Source organism: Myxocyprinus asiaticus, chromosome 12 (assembly GCF_019703515.2).
Source record: "Myxocyprinus asiaticus isolate MX2 ecotype Aquarium Trade chromosome 12, UBuf_Myxa_2, whole genome shotgun sequence".
NCBI classification, from domain to species: Eukaryota; Metazoa; Chordata; class Actinopteri; order Cypriniformes; family Catostomidae; genus Myxocyprinus; species Myxocyprinus asiaticus.
This window is the reverse complement of record NC_059355.1, coordinates 34,636,333-34,652,771: the sequence shown is the minus strand read 5'-3', so window position 1 is coordinate 34,652,771 and position 16,439 is coordinate 34,636,333. Positions and strand designations below refer to the sequence as shown.

The following is a 16,439-nucleotide window of genomic DNA, read 5'->3' as shown; positions in this document are numbered from 1 at the left end:
AACAACTTGAAAACAGATATTTCTGACAATACATTGACAAATCTATTGTTAGAATTTGGTACGGACACAAGGGAAAGTTATAACTTGTGTTTAACGGCCAATTATTGATGCTGATAATTGCAAAATTGCCTGGCCAATATATCAGTGTACCACTAGTGTAGAGACAGTGCTGTAACCGCCATAGACAATGAGTAAGACATGTCCCTCTCAATATTCAGATTAGTCTTAGACTACTATGGGATTTTTTTAAAGGACTGGGGCTGCATCCAAATATGCACACTTCATTACTACTGTATATAGAGTGCCAAAAACCGAGTCCTCACTATTCATGAAAGAGTGAGCGAAAAAAAAATCAGATGACCTACAGTACTATCTCCATCAGAGAATCGCAAGTTGGGTGGCTCTTTTCAACATTAAGTGCTATAAATACCATGAATGTTGTCCCTTGTTCTAAAATTGTGCCTGTTTGATAAAACCAGAGAAGATTATTTTTGTGGATGTTGTTAATAAGTCACAAATTTGGGTCATGGGACAATGCCCCAGTTCCCAAAATGTTTTCATACTACTCAACTGCATACCTAAAGAACGTACTTTTTACCAGCCGGGAACTTTGTCCTTCATCAAATCCAGTTCATACTCTGACAGTACATAATTATGGATGCAGGGCAATTCTTACTTCAACATGCGGTTCCCTGCTGTCCAAAAACTTGCCCTCCAAAACACATCAGCAAAACTAAACACAAAATGATTGTCAGGAGTGCTTCTGATTGGCTGTTTTCCAGTTGGCTAAATGATGATGGGCTGCTACACTGACTCTTTTTTTCCCCCATTTACAGAACATAGTGCTGTCACAGAGACAGGTGTGATATCTCAAGACACTTATTTCAGTAATATCTCTCAGGAAATAGGCACATTTTATATGTGGTACGGAAAAAAAAATTGCTTACAGCAGCTTTAAGCTGAGACAAAGGAGCTGATCACACCACTTCAAATTCGATTGCACCAGATTAAGCAAAGTTTTGGATCATACACATTAGTTCACAGACAGCTGAGAGTTTCATCGACTCCTACCTCTATTGCATCAGGAACCTTGCAGTCCTTACACACACACATGTGCAGAGCAGACAAGTCTGACATCATGCTGGGAATCTCTTTAATAATGCTATTAAAAAGCATTTTTATATTTGACTGACTTTAATACCCAGCTAAATAGATATCAAATCATTGCACAAGGCAATCGCCAGATAAGGAAATGGCATGTATCAAATTTTAAATGTGTGCATCATTTTTGTGTGTGTGTGGGGTTGCTCAGATGAGAACTTGTATCTTCATTCATCATCTGCATGTTGTCAACACAAAACAGGAGCCCTCTCAAATATAAACAAATCTGGCCAGTGTAACACAGAGATAACACAAACCGCTGTATGCATGTCAATAATTACAGCAGATGAAATCTCTTCCTGCAGAACAGAATGGATAAAACTGTCCAGCACTTTACACATGCAGAGCATCACAGCTCTCCTTCATTTACCCGCTACAGGAGTATGGTTATCATAGATTGTTCTGCCCATAATGATATAAAGTAGTACATTTAGAGCAGGTAGGCTTCATTGCATGTGTTGGGTTTCAACCCCGGGAGTTTTAGGCCTTTGTTTATGGATATTGGATTTTTCACAAACTTCTCACTGTCAATTGTAACCCAGCAGGAAGTGACCTTGATGTGGAAAATGTAACTTGCATAATTACTGCTGCTTCATCCTGTGCAACAGCCACTCTGATAGGCAAGGACGATGTCTCTATTCAAACCCGAGAGCGTTTTCAGCTCTCAGAGCCAGCTCAAAAAACAACACTTCAAACCAGGCACCTTGCTTTCGCCAGTGGCAGAATTTGAGAAATAATCAGATTACTGTGGTGACAAATATTGAACTGCTCATTAAATATTTGTGTCACATTTGATGATCACTGTAATGACCTTTTGTAGAAATTATCCTCTAATGTTAACAAGATGACTACTTCCATCAGTGCATTGAATGTACGCATATATTCAGTGTGCGAATTATACAATTATTTTTAGGTGGGTCAGGTTTTTAGGAGGAATTTCTATAGGTGGTTTTTGAGTTGCACAGCCCAAATAGTTTAATGCTGAACTGTCAGACAAAACGTCAACTATTTTTTATACTTTTTTCACAAAATACTTGCAACATGTAAAACTATAATAAATTGATCAAGAATGGCAGTACTGTAAGTTAATGTACCATCTGACCCTGATCGTGACAAAGCAATTGAGCAGTGCACCACTGAAACTGATTACCTCCTCCTCAGGTAAAATATGCACTCTACCTAACTTTTAGATGCTTAAAGCAGGGGTGTGATGACGGGCTCTTTGTGAAGTCATTACAGCCACGTTACACAGAACATGCCGGCTATCTGGACTGTCTATATTTACTCATACATCATATTTTCATGTACGGTTTATGTTACCCACACCAGTCTGTTTACTGCTCATTCATGTCATTTTGGTCCATGTTCCCCTCAAAAACCGCAGTTATATCAAGGTACTCTCATTTCGATGGACTTTGTTGATGTTTGTGTATGCTCATTGATTGGTGCACATTTTTATGGTTTCTCTCACCTGTTTCTGCTTCCAGTGACTCCTCCTAGGAGAGGGTGTGTCCTAGGGAACCCCTATTTCTAGGCTAAGGGGGAGTCAATTTTACCAGTAGGGGGAATGCATTGCTTATATTGTTTGCTTTTGAGTTCTGAGATGTGGTTTAATTGTATGTGTATTTGTTTGGATATTGCTTTTGATTTCCTCTCATTTTGATAATGTTTATTTATTAGTTAATTTGTCCCTGTTATGTATGCTTTGCATATTTAAGGGTTTAATTTACCTTCTCTCCCCCTTGAATGGTTTAGGCTCTAGTTTAAGGCGGAAATGTGCCTATTTAAGCCAGTCTGTCTTGGACTATGGGAGAGGAGGGGAAAACACTGTTTTAGAGTCTTATGTGAGGTTTTTCTGAGCATTTTTCTTTGTTGCAGGGGGTCAACAAAGTAAAACACTGAATCAAATCAAGTGTTTGTATATATTTTTGAAAGTATTTTTCAAAAAAATAAATATTTTTTTTGCACTTTATATGAGTACCACATACCACTGACCACAATAATGCACCTTTCTGGATTATTTCTGAGTATCCTGTGCCTTCCTATCACCTCCCCTTGACCCTGTGCGGGACAGACTATGACAAGGGGTGATTCTAGGTTTCAGTCTCAGGGGGGCTCAGCCCTCAATGACACTATTAGATGTGCACATTCAGTGTATCTCACTCTTAAGCATAAATAGTGTTTTATTTTATTTTTAACCCTGTTTACATCATTCAAGATAGCCAGCTAATATTAATTCAGAATATTGTCATTTTCTATAATAAACACACTTATAAATTTATATTTTAAAAGAAAAAAAAAAAAACAAACATTTAACCGATTAGTTCAGATTAGTTCAATTATTTGTTTAGGTAATCATTTTTGTAAATCACAGAATTGGTTAGTAGGTCCCATTTCTTAATTTGTAGTCTGATAGCCTCAAAAGTAGCTTATGACAAGAAAAAAAAAAAAATCCAAGAAACATTAAAATCACAGTAATTTCATTACATTATATGACATCTATTTACAGTGACAGATTGTTTTTGAATGGCTCTCAAAAGCAAGAAATGGACATATGTTGACGAGTGGTCAGTCACGTGACAGCTGATCTTGGAACTGAGCGCCCATGAGCAAAGATGGCAGTCTCCATTTCGCATACTTCCAGGGTACCCTAGCACTAGCCAAGCAGCTGCCATTGAAATGAACAGGAATTCTAATGAATAGCTTTCTCCAAGTATTTTATAGCTCCTTGACTGATACATTGCTTGAAAATCCATTGAAAATTCATTAAGTTTGTGGGCCCCTCCAAAAAGTTTGATAAAAAAAGTTTGATGTTCAACGTTACAAAATGCATTCACTGTACTCCTTTTATCGTTGCATAACCTTTTGACCAACCCTTGAGATTCTCTTTTTAAATCGCCCTTAAAACGTGAAGCAATACTCTATGAAAATAGCTAATTTACTGTGCTTCAAAACGTATTCATCCATGTCTGTCAGAAAGTGTGATGGGGCTTGGAGATCGGTTTTGCTGACAAGATGTTTATATGACACAAAATGTATGGCTCCAAATAGATTGAAGTTTAAGGCATATAGTTGTTCTGTGGCATGTAGTCTTTTAAATAGACTGTCAAAAAAAGATGGATCTCCTTTATTTTTATAGCCACCCTCTTTCCACTCTCGCTCTGTGTGTTTCACACACTGGGTTTGCGTCTTAATTACTGGTGTCTATGGCAGTATGTGGTAGGGAGAGCTGCAGGGTAGAGTGGTTCCAAAGAGAGCATTTTTAATCAGCATCCAGAGCTGGAGATGAAAGAGCTCAGTCAGGGCTACCGAAAACATTTTGACCCTACATAAACATAAGCATACTCACACACATTGGCTATTTAAAAAACACTAAACTAAAAAAAATAAATTAAAAAAAAAAAAAATCTATCATCATTTAATCATTACTTAATGATTTATTTTTTATGCTGCACCTAAAAAAAAAATGGCCATAAAATGCACCACAAAATGCTTTATTTATTGTGCACTGGAAGCTTCTGTCACCAAATTCCTTGTATGTGTAAGCATACTTGGCAATAAATCTAATTCTGATTCTGAAAATCACCATAAAATGATCATAAAAGTAATTAATTCATTCATGTGCTGTATTACAAGTCTTGTGAAGCCATATGATAGCTTTGTGTGAGGAACAGACCTATATTTAAAACTATTTAGCCCTGAGAAGGAGGTCACGCCTTACAGGTAAACAAGCCAATCACCTTTTACATACAGACATCGCCTGTCAGACAGCTCAACAACCCACTTGAGCATTAGCTTTACCAGTCTGAAAAATAGCATTTTTTTAGTGTGATCTGAGCTAAAGAAGCACAAATTTTGATACCATTGTTATCAGATTTTACTGTGGACTTTAAAAATGTTATTTGATTGTAATCTTGACCAACCTTTTTTTAGATTTAGGTCTTTTCCTATTCAAGTAAATACAGTAGGAGCTTTTATGCCACTAGTTTACATACAAAATAGCTGCCCATCCAGCACAAGAGCATTCCAAATGATGGCCGCCGAGTGTGTGTTACGTATAGAATAAAAATCTATGAATAATACTGAGACCAGGCTGTTCAAACAGACACAACACACAAACTTGTATTTATAAAGATAATATACTGTATGTAACAAACAATGAGACATATGCTTTACTGTTAAGGGTAGCTACTGTACCAACGGAGTCATGCATTGATCTCTGTCTGAATGTAGACAGGAAAATCTCAATCAAAACCACAAACCTGTGACACACTGTTCCGTCTCCTCCTTTGATTGGAATAATAAATCACTAAAAGTACCCTAATCTTTCAACCAAACCTATATTACACAAGGCTCATTGTGGACAGAACTACAATAGACTGCCTGCTCCAAGGTCATATTATAAACCTAGAGATCATTCAGCCATGTTTTTCCTTGAGTCAGAGTTTGATGGAGAGCTAAGTGATTGTAGACTCTGTTGTATAATAATAAAAAGAAAGTCCTTGTGCTGCTTTTCTGTGACTGAGTTAAGAAAGCCCAAGCCAATGTCATAGCCTGATGTTTTATAATCATATCCATCAGGTTTTGTTTCATTGTGCCAGCAACAGAATAAAGTAGAAAACTGAAGTAATATGTCCATGTATTCTCACAATGTATTTGCTGGCAACTTTCATTTTTAATGCACTTTTAATTTAGCCATTAAGTTTCCTAAAGAGTGTGTCATTAAACTTTTCCGCAGTTCTTTTTCGTAAGTATAACAGCTTTAAGACAGAGAAGTTGTAAATGTTTTAAAGCAAAAATGGCATAGGTAAATTCGATTAATTTCTCAATTAATATTTTCTGTCTATTACAATGTTGAAATATTATTCTGTTCATTTTGTTTCTGTTTTGTTTGTTTGTTTTTTAATTAAAACAATGCAGAAAAAATGCTTCTTGTCTACAATGGCTGTAGGAATGACGGTTCCCTTGATTGCCATTTCAGAGCAAATGCATAAATATATATCGTCAAAAAGCTGTAAAATATTTAGATGTAATTGTTTTATTTATATTGCACAGCCATGCTTGCTCTTAAACAGAAGTTGTTGGCATCAGTGTTTGAACACATTAAATGTTACAGGTTTGCAGTTTTGCATTTACTGAAATTAAAAGATTTCCACTTGGCTGTTTCTCTGCGTGTGTATTGTGTCTGTATGTGTGTGTATGTGTGAGAAAGAGAGAGAGAAGCAGACAATTTTGGCAGTGTGAGACTGAAGCTGGCAAGAAGTATTCCTACATAATTAATAGCGTGAGGTGTAAGACGGGGTGGCGTGGAGTTTTACTCTTGAGGAGATAGTGACAAGGTGTTTTGGCACAAGGCAATCATTCTATGCCAGAAAAATGCCTGCTCACAAATGTGTGTGGTTTTGTATATTTGTGCAGTCATGTAAAATTTACCCACTAGAAATTACAAGTTCCCTGAGATGCTCGTAAGAGGCACATGACAGCAACACAATAATATATTTTAACCCATAAATGACCCAGTGTCAAGCGGCAGGGGTAATAAATAATAGCCTACTTTTCTACGCAGATCCTGGTTGGATACAATGATGACATTGGGGGGATCTCCAACTGCAGTGGCGGCTCCTCCAATGTTGGTGAAGATTACCTCTGCAATCAGGACATGCCTGGGGTCCAGATTAAGCACCTCACATAATCTAGAACACAAAACACATCACAAAACACAGTTGGCAATTATTTTTAATTGCTATATCATATGCATAATATGATATTCAGAGTGATCTCCTGATGTTTTTTGTTGGGCCTCATGTGTTCAGATAGAAGACAAAGGCAGGCCTAACAGTCATAAAAACATAACTCAAGCCCCCACCTTCTAAATCGTAAATTTTACTGATAAAAATCGCGCCAAAATCAAACAAAGGGAGTCCAAAACAGACTACAGATCCATGAAGCCTTGCCCTCTAAAGGATCGAGCTCTCAACTCCTATTGGATGAGGCACACCACAGAACGTCCCTCAAACATGACATCATCAGGACTTCAAATAATTCTGAAATGCTTCCAGAGTGGTTTCCAGCAACTTAGTTCACCGAATACGGACGTAGCTTTTTGCTGCTCTCCGGTGCAGCCTCGTGGCATAAGGAAGTAATGTCCGACTTGAAACTGTAGCCATACAATCTCCATCTCGCTGGACGAGTTGAGATTACTCTGTGTTCAACCGAACACTCTAACGGATCCGAAGGAGACCACCGAGCAATTCGCATCTTCATCCGTTGGCCTACAGAAGTGAAGAGATTAAAGATTTCTCTTCCATCTTCAATCAAGTCGACATTTCTGAGTTCTCCGCCAGCCCGCCGAGAATCAACAGCCGTACCGCCCGCCGACAGCGCGAGGAAACGGCCTCCCGTCATCACCCGAGCCTCAAGGAACCGGGTCAGAGTTAAAGGACGGAGGAAAACACATTCTACCTGTGTCCTCATGCGATTCAAGTAAGAGGTTTACATCTGGGCAGAGATAGAATATTATAGCGTGTTATTCTTGTGTTTCAAGGTTTTTTTTGCTTGTACAGTTTACGGACCGCCATGTCCGCTCATTATTAATACTCAGGGTATTAATTATCACAAATTTGTTTTGCTGTATTGTGGTCCAACCAAATTGGACTGTTGTGCATTTTCGCCATCGCGGGTGAGACAGCAACTGAGTTCATCCATTAAAGAGTCAAATAACAAGGGACTTTTACGAGACCCGCTCATAAAACCATGTCTCTGAGTGATGAACATGGCTGCTTTATCTCCAGCTATCACGAAATCAGCTTTCTGGCTGTCACTTAATAATCTCTCTCTCTCTCTCTCTCTCTCTCTCTCTCGCTCTCTCTCACTAACCACACTGACACACACACACACTGTCACACACACACCTTATGTGTTATAGGATTATTTTTATTTCCATATCTAATCATGTCACTGTTTAGTTTGTAGTTGTAAGTCGGAAGTTTATTGACTGCATTGTATTAATTATTAATTGATATTACTGCATAAATAAACTTTGTTTATATTACAAAGAGAAGTGTTTTGGTTTGTTTTGCATACACCTGTGTCATGCTGACGGGATGTCAGTGCTCGGATTCAAACCTTCATTCATTGTTTTTTTTTCCCGAAAATCGATATTCTTCGGATGTCGATTTTCCTAAGAAAACAATCTAATATTGAGACTGTTTTAATATTCGGTTATTAGTCCCTGATTTCAGGGTGGTGCCCCATCAATGTTAATCCTTATTAATATTCTATTGATTTTTGATAATTGATAATTATCTTTGATTGAATTTGAATGATCAATAAGCTAGTGTTAATTTTAATTAATGTTTCATCGACGTTAACAATTGACGATTATCTTTGATAATTGTTGATTTTAAAGGATTAAAAAAGCTAACATTGATTCTCATCAATGTTCTATTGATTTTAATAATTAATAATTATCTTTGATAATTATTAATTATTGCTAACAACCAAACTTGCTCCTAAACATAGCACACTACATTTATTGGAGTCCCATATGAGGTTTTAATGAGTTAGATCCAATTAATTAAAATATTGATTAATAACTACATTAATAATTATTAATTATTTCTGATAGTAACACTGATCTAAACAACCAGTAAAGCCCTACATTTTCTTGAAACTAAGACAAATGGAGCACAGAATTAGACAATGGTGAGCACAGCTCAAAGGTGAGAGTAATACTGTAAGTGGTGCTTGGTAAAGCAAGACACATACTTCAGGTTAGGGGTTTAAGTTAGGGGTTAGGGTAAGTAGATAAATCATAAGTCAATTAATCAATAATTTAAGAATTTCTTTATGGACATACATAAATATATATATATATATATATATATATACTGGCAGCCAAAAGTTTGGAATAATGTACAGATTTTGCTGTTTCGGAAGGAAATTGGTACTTTAATTCACCAAAATGGCATTCAACTAATCACAAAGTATAGTCAGGACATTACTGATGTAAAAAAACAGCACCATCACTATTTGAAAAAAGTAATTTTTGATCAAATCTAGACAGGCCCCATTTCCAGCAGCCATCACTCCAACACCTTATCCTTGAGTAATCATGCTAAATTGCTAATTTGGTACTAGAAAATCACTTGCCATTATATCAAACACAGTTGAAAGCTAATTAGTTCGTTAAATGAAGCTTAACATTGTCTTTGTGTTTGTTTTTGAGTTGCCATGGTATGCAATAGGCTGGCATGTCTTAAGGTCAATATTAGGTCAAAAATGGCAACAAAAAAAAAAGAAACAGCTTTCTCTAGAAATTGTCAGTCAATCATTGTTTTGAGGAATGAAGGCTATACAATGCTTGAAATTGCCAAAAAAAACTGAAGATTTCATACAAAGGTGTACACTACAGCCTTCAAAGACAAAGGACAACTGGCTCTAACAAGGACAGAAAGAGATGTGGAAGGCTCAGATGTACAACTAAACAAGAGGATAAGTACATCAGAGTCTCTAGTTTGAGAAATAGATACCTCACATGTCCTCAGCTGACAGCTTCATTGAATTCTACCTGCTCAACACCAGTTTCATGTACAACAGTAAAGAGAAGACTCAGTGAGTGCAGGCCTTATGGGAAGAATTGCAAAGAAAAAGCCACTTTTGGAACAGAAAAACAAAAAGAAAATGTTAGAGTGGGCAAAGAAACACAGACATTGGACAACAGATCTTTGGAAAAGAGTGTTATGGATCTTAACCCCATTGAGCATTTGTGGGATCAGCTAGACTGTAAGGTGCGTGAGAAGTGCCCGACAAGACAGCCACATCTATGGCAAGTGCTGCAGGAAGCATGGGGTGAAATGTCACCTGAGTATCTGGACAAACTGACAGCTTGAATGCCAAGGATCTGCAAAGCTGTCATTGCTGCACATGGAGGATTTTTGGATGAGAACTCTTTGAAGTATTTTAAGTAATCTGTATATTATTCCAAACTTTTGGCCACCAGTGTGTGTGTGTATATATATATAAATTCTATAATTTTTGCATGCCAAATGATAAAAGGGTGTTAAAAATCCCATATTAGGAGCAATAGGAACAAGAATATCATAGCAACTTGGTGGATTCTTTTAAATGGACCAGTCGCCAACCATCTAGATGGCAAGCACCACTTACTTTTTCTTCATGAAAATTTAAAACTCTAGTCTTACTTCTGTTACAGATTATGCAAAAAAAAAAAAAAAAAAAGGGAGGGCTTGATTCATCAACAGCTCAAGCTTATGTTGAGGTACACAAAATGTCAGGTTTCTCATTAACACTGAATTTCAAGCAAATCAAAAAATAAGCAAATCAGTTTTCTAGCTAAATCAGCATGCAAAAAACACCTGCACATGCAAATTGCCTCTTAATGAAAAGCTGAAATCTCTAATATTTGTAATTCATTCTTCACTGTGTGTGTGTCCTGTGTTTCTACACCCTAAAGCCCCAAAGGTATTTAAAGATGCAATTGGTGACACATGATCAAACAAAAAGTAATTTATCACAAGCAGGGTTGGGGAGTAACGGAATACATGTAACGGGATTACGTATTTAAAATACAAAATATAAGTAACTGTATTCCACTACAGTTACAATTTAAATCATTGGTAGTTAGAATACAGTTACATTCAAAAAGTATTTTGATTACTGAAGAGATTACTTTGCATTTTGTTGTCATTTGTTTCATTTAATATTTAGTGCTTTCAGATGGAAAACATTTATACATAGAAATGGTGCGATCCAAAGTGCATTTGAACAGCGGTGAAACACTTTCAGACAGAGAAGTACGTTTGAAGTAAGTTTGGAGCAGAAGAAATAGAAATAAACCTTGTGTAAATTGTCAGCTTTATGCTAAGCTAAAATGCTATTTCTAGCCATTTTACATGCACGTTACCAGGCACGATCATATTTTTTTATCAAGAAAATTCACATTAGATCATAATTTCTTTTTTTCTAGTAAGAGAAAATATGATATTAGGGCAAAAATTTTATTCTTGATAATATTTTTTTTATTGTTTTGCAGTAACAATATCTAAAAATCCTTAAAACAAGATCATTTTGATTGATCTTGTTTTAGAAACAAAACTGCATAAAATATTTAGGTTTTTCAGAGAATGTATTTTTAACATGTATATTTTGTCTTACTGTACTGGCTGAGTTTTTATAGTCAAAACAAGTGAAAAAATCTACCAGTGCTGAAGAAGTAATCCAAAGTATTTAGAATACGTTACTGACCTTGAGTAATCTAACGGAATACGTTACAAATTACATTTTACAGCATGTATTCTGTAATCTGTAGTGGAATACATTTCAAAAGTATTTACGTACAGGTAAGAATTAATCACTGTACACTACACAGTGCTGTAATCTCCTTGTCTTTCAGTATTGACAAGTACAACCTGTATATGCAGAATATGTTACACAATGTGGGATATGTGTAACTGTATGATTTACAATATCTACTGTAAATTATTTCCTAAATTGCTTTACTATTTTTTATAGAGAGTGATGGAGCTGGAGGCTGATGAATCCCCACACATTTTTGTGTATGTTGATGAGGCAGGATTCAACTTGACCAAACTCAGGCGACGCGGCCGTAATGTTATTGGTCACCGAGCCACTGTTGATGTGCCAGGCCAGCGTGGAGGGAACATTACAATGTGTGCTGCCATATGTGGGAATGGTATACTCTGCCACATTCCCATCATTGGGCCCTATAACACACAATGTCTCCTCAGTTTCCTGGAAACTCTTTACAGGCATCTCATTCCTGAGAATGAGAGGGGGTTGGTAAGAAATGACTTGCCATCATATGTTATAGTTTGGGACAATGTAAGTTTCCATCGTTCAAAAACAGTCAGGGAATGGTTTGTTGCCCACCCACGTTTTTTGATGGAGTTTCTCCCACCATACTCCCCATTCCTAAATCCCATTGAGGAGTTCTTTTCTGCATGGAGATGGAAGGTCTATGATCACCGTCCTAATGACCAGTTGTCCTTACTGGGTGTAATGGATGCTGGTTGTGAGGATATCACAGTAGATTGTTGTAGGGGGTGGCTGCGTCATGCCAAAAGATTTTTCCCTCATTGCATTGCAAGGGAGGATATCCGGTGTGATGTAGATGAAATGTTGTGGCCAGACAGAGAGGAGAGATTGGAAGACCCATGAGGTTGATGAACTTGCAGCATATTTTCTTTTTTCTTGCACATATTGTAGTTCCTGAATTTTGCTGTTGTATATATATTTTTTCAGTACAAGCTTTCTTTACGTATTTTTGGTTGGCTGTAAAGTGTGTACATACAATGATGAGAAATGTTTGAATAAATGTTTTGTTGAAAGTTTAGTGTGTGCCATGACTTTTTCACATCAATACTATTCAGCTGCCTACATATACAATTGGACACTATTACATATTGGATAATTATCACACTTTCAGAGTACACTGTCATTTGACAAGATATCTTTGCATTTTGACTGTCTTGGTCTAAGCAATGATAAAGGAACCTTTTGTTTTGATGAAAATTATTTATTCATTGATGGATTTGTTTACATTTGAAACATGAGTTAATTATTTTGATTGAGTAATCACCTTTTGCAGGTCACATCGAGTGGTGTGCTGAATGTACCATGTGATGTGTGGATTGTACTTAGAGTTTTGACAATTGTAAGTTTGTTCAGTAAATGTGCCAAATTGATTGAGAAAAACTGTAAGATGCAAAACCTATGTAAAATGTTCAGGAACACAAATATAATGTGCAGGTAATGATGAATCACACTGAGAGATAAAGTGTAACAGTGAAAATATAGAAGACAAAATAAGATGAAATGGAGCTAAAAAAGAGCGTTGAGGTGGGAAGGTTATAGCGAGGTGACGACTCTTTATATCCTCATATAATTCTAAGGAGAGTGACAAAGGAATTCCAGGATTTTGCTAGCACTAGTCAGGCTGAGAAGACTTTAATGAGATCTTTTAGCCTGATCTCATTATATTTACGTGAACATGACAACATTTTTGCAATTCAAAATGTATGTGCTGTATAACACGTTTAGCTGCAGTTTTCCAGTGAAATGTCCAGCTGGGGGTGCCAAAAGCAAGTAAATTGGTGTAGTTTTCAGATGAGGTTTTAAGGTGAATTTTAGAATAATAATTTTAAAACATACCTCCCTATTCTAAAACTTTTGCCTGAACCAAACCACTAGTGTTTTAAAATGCAGAAGCAAAGTAAAAAAAAAATTAAATTTTCTAAAGCAACCACCTCATTTCGTGCCGATTCTATGATTCTATTTTGTCACGTGTCAGTTTAAGTTAATGGCTGGACTTGAACTGCAGTCCTCCGACTCTAAGTGCAATGCTCTATCAGGTAACCTTCCGTGCAAGCTAATTATTCTGGAATAAGTGTATTTATGTAGGTGGGTCTGTAATACATGCATTAAAATGAAATATTTTTTCAAAAGATGTGTTAGAGTAAAAGTGTTTCGATATCATAAAATAGCAGGGTCTGAGTAACAGAGAGAAAAATAAGTAATTATAAAGTCATTATCAGCCACTGAAGTCATGATTTGAGTGAAAGTGAATATAACACACAGTTGTTGTAGTGCCTCTACTGTTCATTTGACCTGTAAACTGCAGTGAATTGTACCTGGAGACACGTAAAACAAGTTTTGCAAAAATGTATATAGAGTCACGTTTTCACTATGAGATCAGGTTGCGACCTTTATTGAGTGTAATGAAAGGAATTTTTGGGGTTCAATGCAATTTAAAATATTTTGACAATATCTGTGACACTCTGTTTCCACAGAATTATACTATTATAACAGGGTTACAGGGCTTACCAGCTTTATGTGGTCAGAACAGGAGCTGAAAAAACTGGATATACTGTGCTTTGCACAGACGAGGTTAATTAGCCATTCTGTCACACTAATCTCAGTTTAACACATATTCTATACTTGTGACTATACTTTCAATGCCTTGCACCATAATTCCATTTAAAAGTGCATTACTGTAAACATGAAAGATGATAAAATAAGACAGAATGACAATGTTTTAGAACGTTACCTGATTGTAACAGGGGTGAAGAGCATCATAGTGGTCACATTATCCAGGAAGGCTGACAGAACGGCTGCTATGAGGCAGAGAATGAAAATCATGGGCCATACTCTTCCTCTTGATAACTGATATGCCTGTGTAGAGAAATACACTGATTGGATATTTGGATTATAAAGTTAGATCTTTGCTCATAACATTATATTACTTGAAAACTAACTTGGCCAAAAAGAGTTAATTATTTGGTATAGTTTAGCTAAAAATTACAATTCTATCATCATTTACTCAAACCCGTACATAGGTGATGGAACAGAAAAGGAGATGTTAGACAGAATGTTTGCTTCAGTCACCATTCACTTTTATTTTCCATACAATGCAAATGAATAGTGGCTGAGGCATTCTGTCAGACATCTTCTATTGTGTTCCACGGAAGACAGAAAGTCATATGCATTTGGAACAACATGAAGGTGATTAAATGATGGCAGAATTTTTATTTTTGGGTGAACTCTCTCTTTAAGCTAAAGATCCATTGTCGTTGTTTATGAACATTTTTATGAAACAAAATTACAAACACAATTCTCCAGTGGAGATGAGAGATTTAACAATGCTTCAAAGATCAAGAACAGTCCTCTGAGGTGGTCGCTGAAAACAATGTTCAAAAGTGAGCTTTAATGAGGAATTCAGTCTAAAAATTGGCACAGATCCACAGTGTTTTTGCACATTCAAGCTTCAGAGCTACAGAATATTTAAGCATGAAACAAAAAGAATATATATAAAAAAAAACATAGACCTGCACTGTAAGAGCCTGTTGCTATGGAGATATTATCAGGTTTTCTGGAATCATTCTAATCAAGTGGTAAGTCTGAAGTGTTGTAACCCACCTGTGATGTCACCATTTCCTGTCTCAAAAATGTAATAACTGACCAAACAAAGGGTAAGCAAAAGACAACACACCATATTCAGATGAAAGACACATCTGACATTTTTATTTGATGGTGTTAAAGGGTTAGTTCACCCAAAATTATGTCAGAATTTACTCTACTTCATGTTGTTCCAAACCTATACATTTCTTTTTTCTGTGGAACACAAAAGGAGACGTTCTGAAGAATAATGAAGCTGCTTTTCTTTCCTCCATTGAAAGTGAATGGTGACTGAGGCTGTCAGTCCCTAATATTCTGCCTAAAATCTCCTTTTGTGTTCCAAGGAAAAGGTTGTATGGGTTTGGATCAACATGAGGGTGAGTAAATGACAAACTATTCCTTAGTCAAGGGTGTTGTTTCTATGACAATATTTAAATTTTTGGGACATGCACTTGTCCAGAGCCCTTTTAATATTCATAAAGGTGCTGAGCTGACCGTATCACACGGAGGACATAAACGCATGCCCTCATAACATCAAGAGCTCATCCATAATATTCTTACAGGGCTTTTAAAACAGAATCCAGGAAATAAGGAATAGGATATCCATCCTACGAAGTTCATTGCAATATTTATTTCTAGGCTTTCATTATGTCTAACCCATTTCCTTCATGATTTATATAAGTTTGCATCATTTCACAAAGGTTTGTTCCATCTAATACTTTTTTGTATCCATATAGGTGTTTGATATTCACCCGGTCCCATTCACATATAAAATTATATGGTGAATGATAGAGATTTTTTCAGGGCAGCAATCCTGGATGGGATTACATTGACAAAAATCAAAATCAGGAACATCAATAATGTCAGCTGACATCAGACTGAATCAACAATAGATAGAATGCACAGTACCTTTTCATTGGTAACTAAAATGTTGGTAGTTATTTGTATCTGTAAGTATATAATGTGCAGTAGCCCCAAAAAGTGTTTGGACACTTAAGCCACACTTAAAAATTTATCAATGTCTTTGTATTATATAGCAAAATTTCAAACCATGTGGCATTTATTGAAAAGAAAGGTATATGCACTTTACAAGCAAAACATTTCACAATTTACTATTCAAAGTTAAGACAATTTCTGGTAGTCAAACTTGAATTTTGTGAAACATATCCGTAGTGGATGTGATAAACAAAACCTACAGTGGGACACCTGTTTGAACTTGAAGGTAACTGACTTCATGCATTCACTAAAAATCATGTTGATTTTTGTTTATAAGTGATTGCAAAAATGGCTAAGAGTTAGTTCTGCCTTTAAGAAAATCTCTAGCATCATTTGTTTGCAGATGC

The 16,439-nt window shown here is 36.3% G+C and overlaps 1 protein-coding gene across 1 annotated transcript in view; it reads right to left on the bottom strand.

Annotated features, from left to right (window-relative positions):
* The window catches only part of oca2 (oculocutaneous albinism II), a 128,089-nt gene that overhangs the window by 71,298 nt on the left and 40,352 nt on the right, over positions 1-16,439 (bottom strand). Inside the window, exons 13-14 of the mRNA XM_051712745.1 lie at positions 14,249-14,373; positions 6,716-6,854 (exon numbers count right to left, since the gene is read on the bottom strand). Coding sequence (XP_051568705.1) covers positions 6,716-6,854; positions 14,249-14,373 — 264 coding nt within the window. The remainder of the gene's footprint in view (positions 1-6,715; positions 6,855-14,248; positions 14,374-16,439) is intronic.